This window comes from Tiliqua scincoides, chromosome 2, assembly GCF_035046505.1.
Source record: "Tiliqua scincoides isolate rTilSci1 chromosome 2, rTilSci1.hap2, whole genome shotgun sequence".
Taxonomy (NCBI): domain Eukaryota; kingdom Metazoa; phylum Chordata; class Lepidosauria; order Squamata; family Scincidae; genus Tiliqua; species Tiliqua scincoides.
In genome coordinates, this window is record NC_089822.1 from 169477906 (window position 1) to 169498447 (window position 20542).

General features: G+C 44.1%; 1 protein-coding gene across 1 annotated transcript in view; it reads right to left on the minus strand.

The window, feature by feature from the left end:
• Positions 1 to 456: 456 nt before the first annotated feature.
• ATP10B (ATPase phospholipid transporting 10B (putative)) overlaps positions 457 to 20542 on the minus strand; it is a 70065-nt gene continuing 49979 nt past the window's right edge. Inside the window, exons 14-23 of the mRNA XM_066612907.1 lie at positions 17786 to 17912; positions 15471 to 15655; positions 13041 to 13356; positions 10566 to 10642; positions 9045 to 9170; positions 8256 to 8456; positions 6334 to 6414; positions 6147 to 6251; positions 5676 to 5863; positions 457 to 928 (exon numbers count right to left, since the gene is read on the minus strand). Coding sequence (XP_066469004.1) covers positions 457 to 928; positions 5676 to 5863; positions 6147 to 6251; positions 6334 to 6414; positions 8256 to 8456; positions 9045 to 9170; positions 10566 to 10642; positions 13041 to 13356; positions 15471 to 15655; positions 17786 to 17912 — 1878 coding nt within the window. The remainder of the gene's footprint in view (positions 929 to 5675; positions 5864 to 6146; positions 6252 to 6333; positions 6415 to 8255; positions 8457 to 9044; positions 9171 to 10565; positions 10643 to 13040; positions 13357 to 15470; positions 15656 to 17785; positions 17913 to 20542) is intronic.

Below are 20542 nucleotides of genomic sequence, written 5' to 3' on the forward strand. Positions count from 1 at the left end.
TAGACTAGTGGAGAAATTGATTACAATTGTATTACAGCTCTGTATCTGCCACAGGGAAGAGTCCAAGGGTCATAATTGACATGTTTTGGATCAGAGTTAGGAGACAGAAGCAATTCATTATTGGGAAAAAGAAAATAGCTCACTGCAGGAGATATTACTGGTCTCCAAGCAAATGATGCATTTCACATTGATTAGGTGTTGTTTGTGTAATAATTTTCCATGGTACCTGGAACTTCTTTTCCATATCAAAAGTATATATGTGTATACCAGTGCTATGTCACATTGTAAAGACAAAACATATTGTCCCACTATGCTGGCAAAATGCTGGCAGAAGGCATTGCTGTTTAATATAAATATAAATTCTATTTTCCTTCTGCTTTCTTCTCTCAGGGTGCGTGAGACAGACTAAGAATGTTCCAAAAAATAGGTCCTTTAGCGTGTAACACTTAGACTTTTTCAGAGAGTCACAGCACTCACAGTCCTCCGATGGCTACTTCGAACAGAACTTTCACCACTGCTGGCCAGGAGGCTGGAAAAGGGTTTTGCAGCTGTACATTGTTCAGAAGAGTTTTCTGATGACAGGAAACTGGCACCCATAGCCTCTTCCTGTATGCTGTAGTCATTGTCTTCTTTATTCAACATCCATACTCCAAGTGTATCTTGCTCCAGAGAGCAGAATCCCTGTTGACCGTTACTCCCAGAGAGCATACTGTCGATACCTACATTACTAGGCATTGATATACCCATGTTTGCAATGGGCTGGTCAGGTTCACTGTTTTGGACTGCTGTGCCTGAAGGTGTATGGTGTTCCCTTGATTTCCATTTCTGAATTTCCAGGTCCCGTTGCTCCTTAGAGAGTTGATCCAGTTGCTGTGCTTTCAGAATGGGAGATACTTGGAAGGTTCCTTGCAGAGCCATGATAAGATACCTTAGGAAACAGGAAAAAATATAGTGAGTTAAAATCAGCCTTTACTCTTCCACCTTCAATTATGCTGCATATTGATGAAGATGTATATCCCCATCAATTCAGCATTTATGCACATATGAACCAGGTGCATTAAATAGACCTTCTCCCTTGTACAATATGTATAGACCAGTTGAAGTCTTAGAATCTGCAGGACCAGATATAAGCAGGAAGGAGATTTCAGGACTGCTGGAGGCTTGTCACTCATGCACCTGTCAGGTGGGCAGTGAATGGGGAAGTAGAGGAAGATGCAATACTTGGGGAATGAAGGTTCATAATTACAAGTGGGATGATGGACACAAACAACACAGGTGCCAATGGACGGAGTTGCTGGAATGGCCTCCCGATATATAATCTGCTTGCCTGTTAGAGGACCAGCAAGGGCTTGGGGTCAATTGTCAGGGTCAGGTTTGAAGATATAATGCAATCTTCTTGAAGAACGAAACGGTTGCAAAGCACATGCAGGAGTAAGGATGTTGTAGGACTACTCTGTACCACCAGCTGACTAGCACAGCACTGCATATCGAATGAGAGAAGGCCAGAGGGCAAGGCTAATGGCGCACCTCCCTAAATCTGTGGATGTAGGGAAACCATGTGGGGAGTTACTGATTCCACTGAGCCATTTTGCTAGGAGGTGGAGGCTAATCAGGAAGAGGGTTTTTCACAGAATGCGCAGCAGGGAAAGGTTCAGCTTGGATCTTGTTTCAGCACCAGTTTGGTTACACATTTAGGATGAACCAAAATTACACAACGCTGTAAGCAGCAAGTTTTTGAACTCTCCAGAACTTTTGTATGTGTTAAGCTATATCTCAAAACGAGAAAGGAAAACAACCAAGGCTTGCAGGTTAAGCAGGAAGCATTCAACCATTAGCCTCCTCTAAGCTTCAGCTCCAGGCCATGTTTGCAAATCATCCTACAGTGCTAACACTCTTAGGAACTTATTTTCAGCACAGATTGACCTGGCCTGTGGATATTGCTAAACCCTCTTTGAAATACAACGTCATCTGCTTAGGCACACGAGGCTAGCTGATCTGTGTATAAATCAATTCAGAAGAAAGCTACCAGATTCTGTTCTGGCTTGTCTAAAATTCCCCATGGAAGAGAATTTAATACTCTCTGCTTTCAAGGCTTCTAACCCAATGGAGCCTTGGCTTGTTTGATAGTCGGTGCTGTAAAAATAACTAGATTCAGAAAGTTCCAAAGCAATGTAGAGCAAACAAACTCTGCCTAGAAAATGGAAGTGCCCCATCGTACTAATCTTCAGAAGAACTGGAGTTATTAAACTCTCTCACCATCCTGTCTCTTACAGGGAGAGAAATCTGGGGTAGTGGTGGGGAAGCCTATCACACTTTGTGATCTAATTTCCCTCAGCTTGTTCTGGGTTGGGTAGAGGGGAGACCAGATAGTGCCCACATTCTTATGAGGATTTCTGTTTCCCTTACTCAATCACTCTGTGCTCCATTCTTAAATGGGTAGAGCTTGGTGTGCAAATGCCAGATGGAAAATTGTGAGCGCTGTGATAACAGAGTTTATGTGTGTCATTTGCTTAACCTTCATGCCACAGAGACTCTTATGGTACTCCAGTCTGGAAAATTATTTCACCACAGAGGAATTGATTCTGCAGCAAACAAAAACCCCAGGAGAATGCTGCAGAAACAAGCATTGGTGTTCTCCTTCTGAATGTATCCTCACATCAGTGTGTATTTGAAATAAGTAAGCAAAGCGGAGAGGTGAGGAATAATCTCCCAAGCAGAATGTAGAGGAGATTCTACTTCTAGATCCTGCCAGCAGTGGGGTGGTGGTGGGGGAAGAAAGATATATTTTACCTTTGTACAACTTCTAAGACTTGTTTGGCAGCTGGGAGAAAGTTTTGAGACCTGACAGCTAGCTACATCCATATTCTAGCACTGGAGAAAAGCACAGAAAGCAGTTTTTCTTTGAAATGCTCAAGGGTTACCTCTCAAAGAACTGTATTACACAGCATAACCACAAAGGCTTTATGTTCCAGCAGAGGCAAATGGCCTCAGTTCCCCTAAAATTCGGAAAAAGTGGTGACCACATGAAAGAATGTGGGCTGTCAAGGATTTTACACCTCCTTCCCAGAGGTTGACAGAAATCACAAGGATATTGCTCCTGAGTGGCAGATCACGGGGGATCAGAAACAGCATACTAAAGGTAAGTGAGCAGGCCTTTCTCTGGGGAATCTGGCACACTGAGGCAGCTCATCTTTGTGGTTTTGCCATACACATCTCTGGGACTTCATCCTGCACTGGGCCCGGCCTTGCCTATCAGCATGGCAAATGCGACAACTACAGGGTGTGCTGTCAACACAATACAAGATGCAATGTTGTCTCACCATATTTTGTGTCCTCCTTTAGAGATAAACCTCCTGAACACTCATGTCCTCCTTAAAGGATTTGACCTCACTGATTTTCTTCAAATGAGGGAACATTATCAATCTACTCCTGTCATTTCTGAGCAGACTACACACCTTCCTGAGATCCCCAAGTCAGAGGGGAACCTCCACAGCCTTTTGTCAATATTCTGGGCAGAAGAGGTAATTCTGATGGCCAGATGACTATTGGGATGGAGATACAATCACAAAGTAGTTGCAACATGATAAAGGCCCTGACACATCTCCTGAACTTAAGATTCAACTGTACCTGAGAAGGGCAGAGTCAGAGCCTCATATCAATTGTGGGTTCCAACAGCAGAACAGAGATTCCTGGGATCTGGTAGTGTAGATAGTAGGGCTTCTCCTTCCCTTTATTCAGCCTGTCTGTCTTATGCAGTGATGTAGTGGTAAATTTTGAAGTGCACAAGCTTGTTATAACACCGCCCCCCCCCCCCCCGTAGCCAAAGTGTTTCAAAGTAGAAAAAAGTGGCAAGAGAAGAAAATGCTGAGAAATTTTTGTTTTGTTTGTATCAGCTTAGGGTCAAATCCTATCCAATTTTCCAGCACTGGTGCAGCTGCAATGCAGCCCAAAGGTAAGGGAATATTCCCATACCTTAAGGAGGCCTCTGTGACTGCTGCCCCACCACAAGATGCAGTGCATGCCCTATTGGCACTGCTGCACTGGCACTGGAAAACTAGATAGGATTGGGCCCTTAGTGGGGTAAGACGATACAAACAAAACAAACCTTAAATTTCTCAGCATTTTCTTCTCTTGCCACTTAATCTCATTCCATCCCAAACTGTTCAAGTGAGTTGCAATAGTTTAAAATAAATTATAAAAAAAATGAAACACTGGATTGAAAAAAACTCCAAATACATTTAAGGCCCCAAACCTAACCAACTTTCCAGCACTGGCATAGCTGTGTCAATGGGACATGTGCTGCATCCTGCAGTTGGGTGTCATTCACGGAGGCCTCCTCAAATTAAGAAAATGTTTGTTCCCTTACCTCAGAGCTGCATTGCCCTTGTGTCAGTGCTGGAAAGTGGGTAAGAATTGCATCCTAAAAGGTACAGCCTAAGCAAATTTACTCAGAAGTAAGTTCTAATGAAATCTGTAGGACTTACTCTCAGGGAAATTTGCATAGAATTGCAGCCTTTAATATAACATGAGATACATACTGTCTCTTAGGCAGCCCTTGGGAAAAACAATGGCCTAAATGTAGTATATGTCCCAAGACAATTTTCCCAGTTTGCCACCTGCTGAACTGGGTCACTCTTTTGCCTAAGGTCCTTTGAAAAGGCAGCATCTGAGCACTACTGCTGATGATATCACCACTTTTGCTGTAGAAAATTCGGAGTTATACTTAGTTCCTCCACCCTGGGCTACATCTTTGAGGCCGCATGCATCCCAAATATGCACTGGTGTGCCACTGTGAGATACAGGAAGCTGGACTAGATGTGCCTATGGCATCATGCAGCTGGGCTGTTCTTATGTAAATAGCATGGGCTGTCTAGGGCATATGTGCTGCTCAGAGCCCCGTAGAGGGGGAAGGAGAAAAAATACAAATGTCTGGCCTTCCATACTCTCCTCCCCTTGGTTTGCAGCTAAAGGACCAACAAGCAACCCTATCCAGTGGCAGCCATACAGAGGTAGCACCACCAGAGAATACTCTGCATCACTAGGTAAATTAAGGCCGCAATCCTAACCAACTTTCCAGCAATGACATAAGAGCAATGCAACTCCAAGGTAAGGGAACAAACATTGCCTTACCTTGAGGAGGCCTCCATGACTGCCCCCCCCACCAGACTGTAGGATGCAACACATGCCCCACGGACATAGCTATGCCAGTGCTGGAAAGTTGGTTAGGATTGCACTCTAAATTGATTAAGACAGTGATGGTGGGCATATATATGATAATATATTATGGGTCAACAACTAAGCCAAATATATATCCCTATCACCTGACCTTCAAGGGGGCAAAAGAAGAGCATGGGGAGAGGATGTGTTTAAAGCATCAGCTTTGTTTTAATCATTGGATAGGACTTGTTTAAATCAGGAGTAGCCAGTGTTCATGTCACCTTGCTTACGTGTGCACTGTTAGCATGCCAGGCATCTGTGGCCTGGCTGGTATTATGCTGTTGCACAAAAGCAGCCCAGAGCTTGCTTTAAGCACTGCACCAGTCCCCTTACAAATAGGTAAGTTTTCTTCATCCTTGCAGCGTCACAGTGGAAGAGGGTGAAAAGACCCCATTCTCAAAAAGCCCCTCCAGGAAATGGAAAGAGAAATGGGAAGGACAAGAGACAAATGGCCAAACCTTGGGAGAAGTGCTGTGACTGGGGTGATGATGGATATGAAATAAAAGCTAGCTGTTGAGAATTCTTTCTCCATGATCCAGTAGGGGTTGGTGGGATGGTTGCAAACGACACAGGTAGCATTGTAAATGAGGGAGAAAAGGAAGTAAAGCAAAATGCTCCCAATCATTACGATCCAATGGAACAGAGTCTGTGAAGAGAAGTGAAGAAGCAGCAATTATGGCAACAGCATCGATTACCTTTCCTACAGCCCAATTGTTTCCTTCCTCCTCCACCAATGCAGCCACACCAGAAAGGCCTTCGATGCATCCTGGGGGGGGGGGGGGCGGCAAATCAGGAGGCTTCGAAGAGATAAGGGAACATATTTTCCCTTACCACTCCCAGTTTTCTTAGCTCCTGTTAGCATTAAAATAATTTACATTTCTAAAAGCAAGCAATCTGAATGACTTCACTGGAAGGATTTATAAACATACCCAAGTTTTAATTTCTAAAGCTTGGTGAAATAGAATAGTTAACAGGGAGACTGTGTTGACTGTTGTTCCAAAGGTAAACACACCAATATCAGAATCATGATATGCCTGCAAAAACAGAAGTCATATGTAAGTTGACTGTGATTTTGGCTTCTGAATAAAACATTTAGAGCAAACCTTAAATACTTACAAGATACGGGAGAAAGAAGCAGATGAGACTTTGGTAAAAGGACTCCAAAATGGCAACCCAAAATGTTAACGGCTTATAAATCTGTAGCAAATTATAACACAAAGAGAACAGTGATCCTCAAAGGCTGTGCACCATTTTATAGTACTTCACCTACAGTGTAATCCTATGCATGTCTAAGAAGTAAGTTTCCTCAGTTTCAATGGGACTTACTTCCAGAGAAGTTGCATAGGATTGTAGCCCTAGTAATTCGCTTTTATAGATGGCCGTTTTTGATCCTGATCCTATTTCAGTTAGGTGCTGCTAAGGACTGAAAGACTGGGTCTAATGTGCTTTTGTGTAACAACAGCTCTATTTGGGTATGGATATCAGCCACTGACTTTCAATGAAGTGATATTGGATCATCGCTTGAAGGGATACAGCGGCAAAGCAGGCCTGCAAAATTCACCAATTAAATAGAATTTGTTTGTTACAAATTGCTGTTTTGCACAAATTGGTGCAATAGGAAGCCGTAATCCCCCATCACTGCACACTGCGCTCCTGGGCCAAGCTGAGCCCCCCCCCCCACTAATATTTAAAGGACTATTTATGTGTTAATCCCATCTTGTAAAAATGGGTTTAACATCATGTGTCGTTTGGGTTGAAGGCTCAATCTACACATTATAGAGAGAGTTGTGTTGTTCTTTCTGTTGTGGTTTGCTTTTTTGTTTTTAAACACATGTAGCCAGTGTTTAAGGATGTGTTTAAGCAAAGGAAGGGTGGGTTGGTAGAAGCTGCTTTCCTTTTGAGGTTCAGAATCACCTCTCCCAGTCTTTTCATCCACAAGAAGAAAGCGACACAGATTTCGTACCTTTTCTCTCATGGATGAAAAAACAGCTTGGGGATGGTGAGGGGAAAGTCACTCTAGTTACAGCCCCTGCTCACCTTCATTTGCTCTGGGGAAAAAAGACATACTGCAAAACATGTTGTCTGGACCTTAGCAGAGCCAGGTGACACCCTAAGCTCTGGGCCTTTGTGTAGCTAGTACAGCTCTTGTCATGACCTGACTTCCAAGTGACAGGTAGAAGTGGAACTGGGACCCACAGCCCAATCCTGAGCTACCCAGCACCGAAAATGGCTGCCGCTGCATTCTGCATGCTCCAGGCAGTCACAGGCAGCTCCTTGGGAGAAGGGCACTTTTGTCCCCTTCCTCCAGGTAAAGCTAGTAACCCTGTAATGGGGCTACTCAATTCTACGGTGACCCAAAGGCTGGCGTAGAATCAAGAGCCTCTGTGTTGGGTGGCAAACGGTTCCACCCAACGGTTCAGCGGTTCGTGTGACCACTGAGCGGTGGAGCTCCAGCAATTGCTAGGTGCTAGACCAGAGCTGGCCAGCACTGGGTTAGCACCAGCAGGCGGTGAGCTGGTGCACGAAGCTTAGGATTGGGCCCCCAGTTCCTGAAAGTGAGGGAAGACCAGGCAGGAAGGAGTCCTGAAAAACAGTCTGGGCCTGAATCAGACGTTGTCCCTCAAGGGGTCAGATCCTGACATGCCAGGAACCTCTTGCTTTTTGCTGCCTGTCTTTCAACACAGAGAATGTGTCACCAGGTGGCAGAGTGTTTTATTTCAGGCCTGGAGACTATCCCTTTAATGATCCTCACTCTGCTATAGTGGGCTGAAATCTGAGATGGGTAGTCAGGGCCTGGACACATAAAAGTTCTCTGGGAAAGGAGGATATCCAATCAAGTTGCTCCAATCAATGTGCTCCCTCTCCAAGGTCCTATAACTCCATCTGCTTCACCTTTGCGTGAGGCCACCACAGAACAATGCTCTTGATACCACAACTTTCCACAATGTCTGGTTTATGAAGAATATTTCTCAAGGTGACATGATCATGTGAAAGTCTTGTGAGAACTCACAGAGCATACTTGATCAGGAAAGGTATACCTCTGAGTTTTGTCCATTCTTGTAAAGCTCAGGCAAACTTAACAGAGTTTCTGATGAAATGTCTTTATCTAGGATCCCACAAAGTATGGGTGGCACGGAAGTGAAAAACAAGTTGAAAAAGATCATTTGCCAGTAGTCTATCATGGAAGCCCCTGAGAAAGCACAGAAGAATTGGTACCAGAAGAGCAGGTTGACGTAGGTCTGGTGGGAAAATGTTAAGAGGCAGAAGACATCCAGCATTAGTAATTGCAAATACATGCCCTTACATGTTATGTAACATAAAATGTTGCATATTTCTATGGCAAATAATGAAGAATGAGAATAGAGGTGTGTAATGAAGCTACTCAGAATATTCCTAAAGCTGATTACAGTTTTTGCTAATTGCTAGCATGTAGTTCTCATCAAATTAAATATACTGGCAGCAGGCTTTGTAGCCTATCCAGAGCCAGCTCCCATTTTGGGTAATTTACCATTCTGTATGCAGCAGCACAGCCAGGATTATACGAAAAATGTCAGGGTAGGTTAAAGCAAAAATAGAGAACCATGTGTGTCTTTTCTGCCCCCCCCCCAATAGCAAGGTAAGGTCAATCTGTTTTTATCTTGTGCTTTTAATTGGATGATTGTTCATGCTTTAAGGTGCTGACTGTGATTTATGGAATGTTTTGTATGATATTTTTGGAATGTGGAGTCCTAATCAGGTAGAATATAAATGATTATTGTAATCTGTGCCTACGAGAAGAAAACATGACCAGCTGGTATTGCGGCATTCAAGGAAATGTTTGAACTTACCACATTCTTATAGAAAAAGTATATCACCATCTTTGCCAAGCGAGAATAGCACCAATGTCCATGGACAAGAAGCAACTTCTTGAGGTGTTTAAACTGAGATATGGCAAAATCACTGGCCATGACAGCCTAAAATAGAGAATGTTCATTAAAGAAAACACGACTTTCTGTGCTTTATCTGACCCAAAGTAAATCAGAGGTAGGCAAAGTAAAGAGTGGAAGTTTAAATGTGTCTCAGGTGTGGCTGAATGTAGAAATATGTTGTTTATGGTCTCCTTTCCCAGGCCCAAACACTTAGGACCCAATCCTATCCAACTTTCCAGCTCAGGTTCAGCTGCAATGCAACCCTGAGGTGAGGGAACACATGCTCCCATACCTTGAGGAGGCCTCTGTGACTGCCTCCTCAACACAGGATGCAGCGCATGCCCCATTGGCAGTGCTGCACCGGCACTGGAAAATTGGATAGATTGGGCTTTTAGTCAGTCTACCAAGTACAATGATAGTAGCAGTTTAGCAATGGACGTTTATTAGGAGATTTCTATACTGCCTTTCCCCAGACAATAAGCCTGGTGCTCTAGGAAAAATACTGCCTATAGCTGACAATCTATGGTTGTTGTTTATCCAATAGCCTTCCACAGCAAGGGAAATCTGTGTGTAGACTGCTGCACCCAGGACAGACCTGGATTAAAATTCCTATGGGCTCACTGAGTTACTAAGTAGCTGTGACTCAGCATCTATTGTCTGGTCATCATAAGATTATTGTCAGCCCAGTCCTAACCTGCCCTGGAGCAGGCAGGCTGAATGGTCTACGCTGCATCCAGAGCAGGGTTGGGCTGGCTGTGGCGCATCTTGGGGCAAGTGGAAGTAATTTCCCTTACCTCGAGCAATGCAGCAGTGGGCCCAATGACACCACCTGGATCTGCGCCACCTAAACAGGTGGCATAGATCCAAGCAGCCCAGTGTTAGCTGGGGTGCTTGAGAGGAGCATTAGGATTCAGCCTAAGTGCCAGATCCTGGCACCAGCCTCCCTCCCGGATCTGGCCTGCCCACCACCTGCCTTCCACCAACCCTGAAATGCACTCCTGCCCTTCCCAGACCCCCATACGCAAACCTACCCATCTGCCAGTGCTGTGCAGGCTGCACTAGCCTCTTCTGTGCTCTGGTCTCCTGATTCTCCCAGCGGTGCCAAACTGCCTTAGGGCACTTTTGTGACACCTCTGGGCTGGCGCAAGGGACTTGTGCCAACCCAAAAGTGCCTTTGGATTGCACTCTGTGTTAACAAATAAGACACAGTGTTTTAAGACACAACACTGTGTCTTAAAATAAGACACAAACAAATAAAATAGTGTTACTAGCTCTGGACATGTGTTTGAGGGAGGGCAATTTCCCGAAATAAATGATGGGGCAACTACTTGGATACAGAATGATCCATGCTTGTTTCACAACAGGTGCATTATGTCAAGATAGCAATAATGATACCTTTTGTTCACTGATGTACAGAATGTGCTCAAGTGATGATCATACCTGCATACCTTCTTGTCCAGAAATACCAATTCCAACATTGGCTGCCTGAATCATACTGACATCATTGGCACCATCCCCTAGGAGAGAAGAAATGAGCAAAGTTGTTACAGTTAATGCAAATACTTGTTCAGAATACTTCCTAGCCTGAAATGAAGTATTGCTTCATGTCGAAGGCTGGGATCCAAAGAACACAACTTATGTTCACACAAGGGGTTCTGTCTCCCCCTGCCATATCACAAACACAACGCTCCCTGTAGCCTTTTGAAACTCCCTGTAGCCTCAAAATTAGTTTGCTGTTTTTGTTTTGTTTTGAGAAAAGCAAATTCTTTGGCTCTTGGATCTAGTTTCATAATTATTTCAAACTTGGCTAAAGGGTTTTTATAAAGTTGTGGAGCTACAGTAACACCACAGAACTATGAACTGGTTCTTCACATTAAATGGACATTAAGAACTCAGTCCCCCCATTAAGAGCTCCTGGCCCCATTGACAATTGCATCCAGTGGTGGGAGTGGTGACAGAAGGCCTAGGACATGTAAGAAAAAATATTCTCTTACCTCTCCATAGGCCTCCTGATGACCTATGGATCTTCTCAGTTATATAGCTGGCGTTAGTCCAAGGAGTGAAAAGAGGAAAGACAGGTGGAAAAAGAGGAGATAGGATCCTGGCATATGCTGGTACTGCATCCCCTCTCTGCCCCCCACTGCCAACTTACCAGCAGTGGCACAGACAGGTGCAATGCAAAAAGTCTTGTGCTGCCAGAACATGAGTTCTGGCAGCACAAGGCCCTGGTAAGACAGGTAAAATAATAACATAAGAACAGCCCCACTGGATCAGGCCATAGGCCCATCTAGTCCAGCTTCCTGTATCTGACAGTGGCCCACCAAATGCCTCAGGGAGCACACCAGATAACAAGAGACCTGCATCCTGGTGCCCTCTCTTGCATCTGACATAGCCCATTTCTAAAATCAGGAGGTTGCGCATACACATCATGGCTTGTACCCCGTAATGGATTTTTCCTCCAGAAACTTGTCCAATCCCCTTTTAAAGGCATCCAGGCCAGACGCCATCACCACATCCTGTGGCAAGGAGTTCCACAGACCAACCACACGCTGAGTAAAGAAATATTTTCTTTTGTCTGTCCTAACACTCCCAACACTCAATTTTAGTGGATGTCCCCTGGTTCTGGTGCTATGTGAGAGTGTAAAGAGCATCTTTCGATCCACTTTGTCCATCCCCTGCATAATTTTGTATGTCTCAATCATGGCCCCCCCTCAAGCATCTCTTTTCTAGGCTGAAGAGGCCGAAATGCCATAGCCTTTCCTCATAAGGAAGGCGCCCCAGCCCAGTAATCATCTTAGTTGCTCTCTTTTGCACCTTTTCCATTTCTACTATATCCTTTTTGAGATGTGGCAACCAGAACTGGACATAATACTCCAGGTGCAGCCTTACCATTGATTTGTACAACGGCATTATAATATTAGCTGTTTTGTTCTCAATACCTTTTCTAATGATCCCAAGCATAGAATTAGCCTTCTTCACTGCCGCCGCACATTGGGTCGACACTTTCATTGACCTGTCCACCACCACCACAAGATCTCTCTCCTGATCTGTCACAGACAGCTCAGAACCCATCAGCCTATTTGTGAAGTTTTGATTTTTTGCCCCAATGTGCATGACTTTACACTTACTTACATTGAAACGTATCTGCCATTTTACTGTTCATTCTGCCAGTTTGGAGAGATCCTTCTGGAGCTCCTCACAATCACTTCTGGTCTTCACCACTTGGAAAACTTTGGGGTCGTCTGCAAACTTAGCCACTGCACTGCTCAACCCTGTCTCCAGTTCATTTATGAAGAGGTTGAAGAGCACCGGTCCCAGGACAGATCCTTGGGGTACACCGCTTTTTAGCTCTCTCCATTGCTAAAATTGTCCATTGACACCCACTCTCTGTTTCCTGGTCTTCAACCAGTTCTCAATCCACGAGAAGACCTGCCCTCTTATTCCCTGACTATGGAGTTTTTCCAGTGGCCTTTGGTGAGGGACTGTGTCGAACGCCTTCTGAAAGTTCAGATATATAATGCCTACGGGTTTTCCCGCATCCACATGCCTGTTGACCTTTTCAAAGAATTATAAAAGGTTTGTGAGGCAAGACTTACCCTTACAGGAGCCATGCTAATTCTCCCAAAGCAAGGCTTGTCGTCTATGTGTTTTGAGATTCTATAAGGCATTCCACCATCTTACCTGGTATAGATGTTAGGTTGACCGGCCTAAAGCTTGCCAGGTCCCCCCTCCTTCCCTTTTTAAAGATCGGTGTGACATTTGCTATCCTCCAATCCTCTGGCACCATGGTTGATCATCGAAGCAGTGCAGATCAGGTCAACTTTGCCCACTTGGCTTTAGCTTTCACAGTTCGAGCAAACAGAAGCAACAAAAGCCAAATCATAGGACCAGGTTGCTTAAAGAACAAATGCTCACCTATTGCCAGTGTCATAACTTTCAGCTGACTCCGCACAAGTTTGACAACCATGCTTTTCTGCAGAGGAGTACACCTGCAGCACAAAATGGATCGGCTGTACTTGGTTAATTCAAGAAACTTATGCTCAAGTTGTCCCTGGAAAATGGTATTCAGAGTTCTCCCATCGATCACCAGACCAATTGCAGGATTTGGAGTCACAGTGGATGACAAAGAAAATGGCAGTGTGATGCCAAACACAGTGTACTTTGTTCTTGGACTGACTTGAGCCTTCTTCACTTCTTCCAGAGTGATATCCAGCAGTGATTCACATGTTTCCTATGAAAGAGGATTGCTTATGATTATATGTTGTATGTTAACATAAGCAAAGAAGCAGAAGTGCCACTGTTGAATAATTTTATGCAAGCAATTTAATCCATCTACTATCCTTCATTTTATTTTAGCATAATCTGAACCTGCTTTTTACTGCGTTAGACCAATGATACTCAGACTTGTCTGATGCATGGGTCTCCAAAACCTGGGCCATGGGCCAAATCTGGCCTACGGGAGGATTTGAAGCAGCCCGTGGCATGTGGTGGGGAAGCTTGAGTGTTCTGGCCCACTGTAACCCACTGACGGACCAGGAAGGCAGAGCCTTGTGCGGAGGGAGGGAGAGAGAGAGAGAGAGAGAGAGGCAAATGCACGAGCAACTTCTGTCTGATTCTCAACTCCCCAAAATTATAACACGCCCTTTGGAAACCTGATAGAAGAAGTTCCAGATATATTCAATACCCTGATCAATCTGCTGGCCAATCAGTCCCATCTGTCCAATACATACTGAAAGCATGTTTTCTCTTTACAAATTAATTTATTTCTCAGATTTCTCTCAACTTTACTTATTATTCAATTGTTTCCCAACTCTTCAGCCCTTCAACACATTACTTCTCTCCCCAATCCCTCCAAATAATCTTTCCATCAAATGTTTTTCCCAAAATATTAATTCTCTATCATATTCCTCCTTTCAAAAATTATTTCTCCCCAAATTAATTTTCCTTTTCAATAGCCATTCCCCCCTCTTCCAGTACAAATCAATTTTGCCCTCTGCTCTCCCAAATCCTTTTTCAAAATCCATTCCCACTCTTCCATCTCTAATGTATTTATTTATAATTTAAATTTATTAATTTTCCGGCCCTCAGAACCACCATCCATCTTTGGGTTACTACTGAAGCAAGATTTTAACAGGGCCACTTGGGCTTAAAGACATTACTTTGTGATAGAAGAAAATATATAGTATATCCAAGAATATACAATTTGTTTGTATATAAACAGTTATATACTGTTTGGCTGTACTTGTCGTAAGAGGCGACTAAACAGTCGCCGGGTAGATGGGACTCCTTAGCCTGGGAAGGCAGCTCATCTGAGAGAAGGAAAACTCTGATCCCAAACCTCCATTGCCTTGTGGCTACATCCAGTTATGGAAAAGGCTTCAGGAGTCAACCTTGAGGCAAAATTCGGAGCCGGAGTCCCTGAGGCAGTTCATGGCTGAACACAGTCACACTCTGGCAACTCCTGCAACGCCGCTGGAACCAACCATATTGGCCTCTGCCTTTCCATTGGACCATTTCAGCGAAGTGGAGAGGGGGGATTTGCTGCATGGGTAACAGCCTATCCTCCATATCTACTTTACCCAGGCTTCGCGCACTGGAGAGGACACTTTGTTCCAGAACCACCATTCAGAGCGCGATACCATAGTCTTCCAAGACTGAAGGATGCCAGCATGGATACCCTCAATTACTACTCAGAAGTAACTGCAAGAATATGATAGCAGATGTACACAAATTGATGTACAGATGTACATCAATAGAAGACGTATACAAATTATCAGTTGAAACTGATAATAGTGCACTTATTTGAATAATTATACCATTTTACTGCATGGTATAATTATACTATGTAATGCATGGTTGGCTTATGGCTGAACTGCTACACTGATGTAGTGACTCAGAGAACTGAGTGGCTGTCCCCTTGTACAGACAGGCTCTGGGGCCTGAGATAATAAAAAGATACTCGTCTGGCACTGAAAAGACACAAGTTTAGAGCCAGGTGAATTCCTCTAGAGAGAGAATTCTTGTCCCCACCTGCCTCACTCAGATGGCATGGGCACCTAAAGAAGGGCCTTTGATTATAATACCAGCTTATAAACATGTTGATATGGAAGTAAGCATTCCTTTAGGTTCCTGGGTCCCAAAGCATGTCAACCTTTAAAGACATGTCTCAGCACTTTGAATGCAGCTCAGAAATGGATTTGGGGGGGGGGGTGTGCAGTGAAGTTCCCTAAGTAATGGTGAGCTCTGATCTTAACAAGCTGGGCTCAGCAATCAAGCTGCAAATTTACATTTGCAGTAACTGCTGTTTCAATGCCATACAAACCTTAGTCAGCTATCTAGACTTACCTTACTTTCAGTATTAATGGTAAAGACAGTGTCTCTTTGGGCTAGAAGTTTGCAAGCATAAGCAATGTTGACTGCTGTTTCCTGCTTATCTCCAGTCAGAACCCACGTCTGGATCCCAGCCTCTCTGAATGCAGCAATGGCATCAGGCACACCTTCTTGTAACCGATCTTCAATTCCAGTCGCTCCTGGTGAAAGGCAAGAAATGAGAAGCAAGCTCCAACTGACGGTGCTGAATGCTCTTCTTCTGCACTCACAAGGTAATGAAACCTTGTTCCAAAGAAAAATATTGATCTACATAATCAACTGCTAAACAACAACTGTTTTGCTGTGGTGTTTATGGGTTTACCAATAAACTCCAACATAAAGCAAATCAGTAATGCAGATTCTTGCTGTTATTTTTTTCCAAGACTCATGGGCAACATTTGGATAACTAGGAAGCAGCTGCCATGTGACTGTCAGCCCAACTCTATCCAGGACTGTCCCAGAGCATGGAGTGCTGCTGATAGAGCACACACTGGATGTGATGGGCTGGCCAGCAACCAGGCCGTTTGGGAGAGATAAGTAAAGAAAATATTTACTTACTGTCTGTAGGCAGCCTGGTCCCCAATGGGTCTCTTCAGACCTAAGCTCTTTTGCTGGCATAAGTCTGAAAAGCCTCTGGGGGCAGGTCTGGGCTGGGAAGAAGGGATACAATCTGGTATGAATGGCTGCAGCCAAAATCCACCTTCTTCAGGTGCCTGGCTGCTGGTGTAAAGCAGCTACTCCTCCTCTACTTCAGAGCCAGTCAGGATTGCAAAAGCAATCCTGACTGGCTCTGAAGGCAAGGAGGAGGGACTGCTTTACACCAGTGGCCAGGTGCCTGAAGAAACTTAGTGTTTTACACCCCCCCCCCCCCGAACTCCAGTGCAAGCTCTTCTTATAGGGACACCATTTAGTGCCTGTGTATCACTGCATAGAACTGCACAAGAAGTACTCTTCTTCTTCTCCTCCTCCTCCTCCCCCCCCCCAACTACCTGCCTGGACCATGACCCATAGCTTTGAAGAGGCCATATTATAACAAGAAACATACAAGGCCTAACTGAAAGTTGATGTACTTAATTGAAAGACATTTGCTGAATAGGTCAATTCCTTGTCTCATCAAAGAAAACTGGAAGGTTATATCACACTTCCTTGCCTGAGACATTCAAAAACGAACATTAGAAGGCTAAATGAACACTAAATATAATTACTGACTGAAAGAGTACTAATAGCTTTTCTACCAAATGTCAGTATTAGCAGTGATCAGCATTATAAATGGAATGCAAATTATTTTTCTTAAGTATGGATGACACACTTGCATCAAAGGTTCCACAAGTGAAGTTTATTGCTCTCCTGGACTGGAGAAGGGAGGCTGCAGGTCTCATTGTGGCATAGAGGGGCCTGCCTCATCGGTCATGCACTGCTGCCTGCTCCTTGCTTTAGTTTAGTACCATACCAAGGCATGTGTACAGCACATATGCTGTAGAGTGGCATTGTTTCACATTGTCGACTTGTGGCATAATTGTCAGAAAGGATGAATGTCACTGGTTTAAAAGCAAACTGCCTTTGTTTTTCCATGTTAGAGTTGGGCACAACTGTATTTCTGATAAATGCAATAACTGAAGTAAAAAGTTTTGTTTAGAATAATGGCTGTTCCACTGGCTCATATCTGATGCTTGCCAATTCATGTTACATAGAAATGGGTGTGGATAGAAGAAGCTCTAGCAACACCATTCATCATTACTCAAGAAGGTGAGGTATGCATTACAGTTGAACTAAGCTACCATTTTAATAAGATGTATAAAATGGCTCTAGTTTTAAAATGCATCATTGAAGAAAGTGCCCTTCAGTGTTATATTGACACTTTACATGCACAAATGCATCTAATATGATACACATCTGGGACAGTGAAAATGGGCCAGAGCACATAATCCTAATCAAGTTTATAGGAAGTGCTATATTATTTTTCTAAAAATTCTAGCTAAAAATAAAGCATTGATAAAACAGAATAGTTCAACAATCCAATACTATCCAGGGCTGGCCTGTGGGGTGTGTCTCCACTGCATTCCGGTGGTTGGTTGGGGTATATACTTGAATTTATGTATGTGCCCCTCCATAATTTGCAAAACATGCCAAATTGCATAGGCTGCAATGCAAACAATGCTTTCTTCAGAAATAGGAAAAGTGAAACTCACTTCCAATACATGTATTCAGGATTAATATAGGTCATTCATCCCTTTAGAAGCCAAGTTATATCAAGTCATGCTTTAGTCCATAAGAAGTTTTCTTAAAGTTACCTAGTAAAGTGAGTTGAGTTTCCAGATGTTGTGCTGTTTCCATCAATAGCTCATCTCTGTTGTCAATAGCTGATTCTGCCTCACGACGAAAGTTGGCCCATTTCCGAAAGTCATTCTCGTTTAAGACCTATGATAGCACACTGTCAATACTTTAGGAACTGAATGCACTACGGGTTCCTGCAGCACAATGGATTGATTGAGGCAAGCCTTTCAAATGGGATTATGTGATTTATGGCTCAATCTTAAACCCTGCCATATCAGCACAGCAAATGCATATTTGGGATTGGTTGTACCAACTGCTGAGCCAGTATACCATTACAAGCCACAATGGCATGCATTCAAGTTCAAGTTTTTCAAGTTCAAAACCTTTATTGGCATACATAATACAAATATAGCACAAATAAAAAGAATCAAAAGGTATGCATTCAACAATGGTAACAGAATTTTACCAGAGAACTCCAGGCTGATACACAGCTACAAATTTATAACACTGTTGCCACTTAACATAGTACTGAAAGCATGTCCTATGCATGTTTACTCAGAAAGAAATCCTGCAGGGTTTACAGCCCAATCTTATATTTGAGAAATGCTAATGTATGTTGTAATGGTAGATCATCAGGTGGATGATGTGGCGTTGACAGCTGTTTGACAACCCTGGGAAGGGCAGGGCTGACTCCACAGCTGTAATCAATCAAGGCCAATGGAGACCTGGATGGACACTTGAGCTTCATTTGACCTTGATGGGACTTTGAATGAGCTAAGGAGGTAGCTCACAGCTGAGCTGCATTTGGACTTAACAAGGGGCTGCAAGATAAAAGGCAGCTTCAGAAGGAGCAGGGCTACCTGCCCAAGTGCTACCCTGACCCAGAGGGAGACACTACCTGATCAGAGGTACCCTGGACGCAGACCTACAGGACCCTAGACCTACATGAACAGACTGGGGACCTATGGGAGAAGGGGACTGCCAGGACTCTGCTGGAGGACACAGAAGAGAGGACTGCCAGGACCCTGCTGGAGGAGGGACTCTGCTGCAGAGGAGGGACTCTGCTGCAGAAGACTGAACTGGGAAGACTGGACTGTGCTTTGGAGATTAGACTGTGGACTTGGACTGGAGGCTTCAGACCTTCACCCACTGAGTTAAGTGGAGTTTTGGGGAGGAAAAGCCTCTGGACAACAGGACTTGCAGGGAGTGTATGTGTTTGTAGCAATAAATTTTTGTTAAATGCTCAACTGATAAGGAGTTCTGTTCATTTCTCTGCACACCACAGCTGTTGTTCTTGGAAAAGGTGGTTGTTAATTAGCCAAAAAGTGGGCATTAGAAGGGAGTTGGACTATTTGGATGGGACATATGTCCATGTATGCTGGCACAATGCCCAGTTGCATAGAAGCCTGCCTGCCAGTGGAGGCACCCCACCCACCTGTACAATGCTGCACTGACATAGCTTGGATACTGGCAGAACTCTGCTGGTGGAGAGGCCAAATTGATGACAGGGTTGAGGTGAAATATGGGAGGGATGTAGGTGGCATATGTAGGTCAGCATATCTCATGTCCTAACCCTCCCTTCAGATGGTGGACATGCTCCTGATGCTGGAAAAATGCCAAGCCAATTATAGAGCTGGTGCAGGAAGGAGTAAACCCACAGGGAACAATGACATTTCACCAGGATGAGGTCTCTTGTTATCTGGTGCTCCCTGGGGCATTTGGTGGGCCGCTGTGAGATACAGGAAGCTGGACTAGATGGGCCTATGGCCTGATCCAGTGGGGCTGTTCTTATGACAGGAAATGAGGAGTAAATACAAGAAAACTACACTTGGTGCTACCCACACCTCACCCATTTCCCATGATGGAGCATAGGATACAGATTACATTTGGTGGCTAATCATAGCACATCAACATCAGTATATCAGACCCTGCCATGGTGACTACAGTTCAGATGATACGATGCATGGCAAGGAACTATAACTCTGGCATTTTGCTCATACTTACAGCACAGTAGGGAAACTTTCTTGATAGGAACTATGCTGAAAGGGCACTTGGTGCACAGAGGGAGCCTTTTCCACAAACAACCTCTTGATCTTACAACATGTATGGCAATGTGTCTCTGCAACAAACTGTGATGCCTAATCATCTAAGAGCAGAGAATGTCTGTTCTCTTTTGCTGAATGCTGGAGACTCAGTTTGGTTCTGCTGTCCAAACAGTCAGCAGAATTCTTTTTGATTTTCAGAACTGCACCTTTGCCACAAGCGGTTGTTACCTGTGGTGCTATTTATTGAATTGCTTGCTGTTATTTCCTTTTATATAATCCACATGTGTATATATCTACTGGTATATCCATATAGATATTTTTCTGAGCCACATTGTATTCATCCCAAATAGGACACCATTGCATATATACCCTGGCATCACTCTCACAAACTCTGAGTATGCATCTCTATCCACAGAACAGGAGTGACAGATGCTGTTGTCCAGCCCTTTTTACTTTCTCTGTGCTACTCACAATCACAGGTGCTACCACACCTTTGCTTCAACAGGTAAAGACACTGTGCAGACCCCAAGGGAATCCTATAACCTGCCTGCTTGCAGTGACCAGTGGGAGCCCAGCTGATGCTCAGTGAGGTTGCTGACCTATTTCTTCCAGTCAGGTTCTTGTGGCTTTTGCAAACTCCATGGCAGACAGTGAACCGACTGGTGCAGCCAGACTTCACTGGCAGGAGAAGAGGAGATGGTTGGCAATCCCCACTTGTGTGTTTCTCTT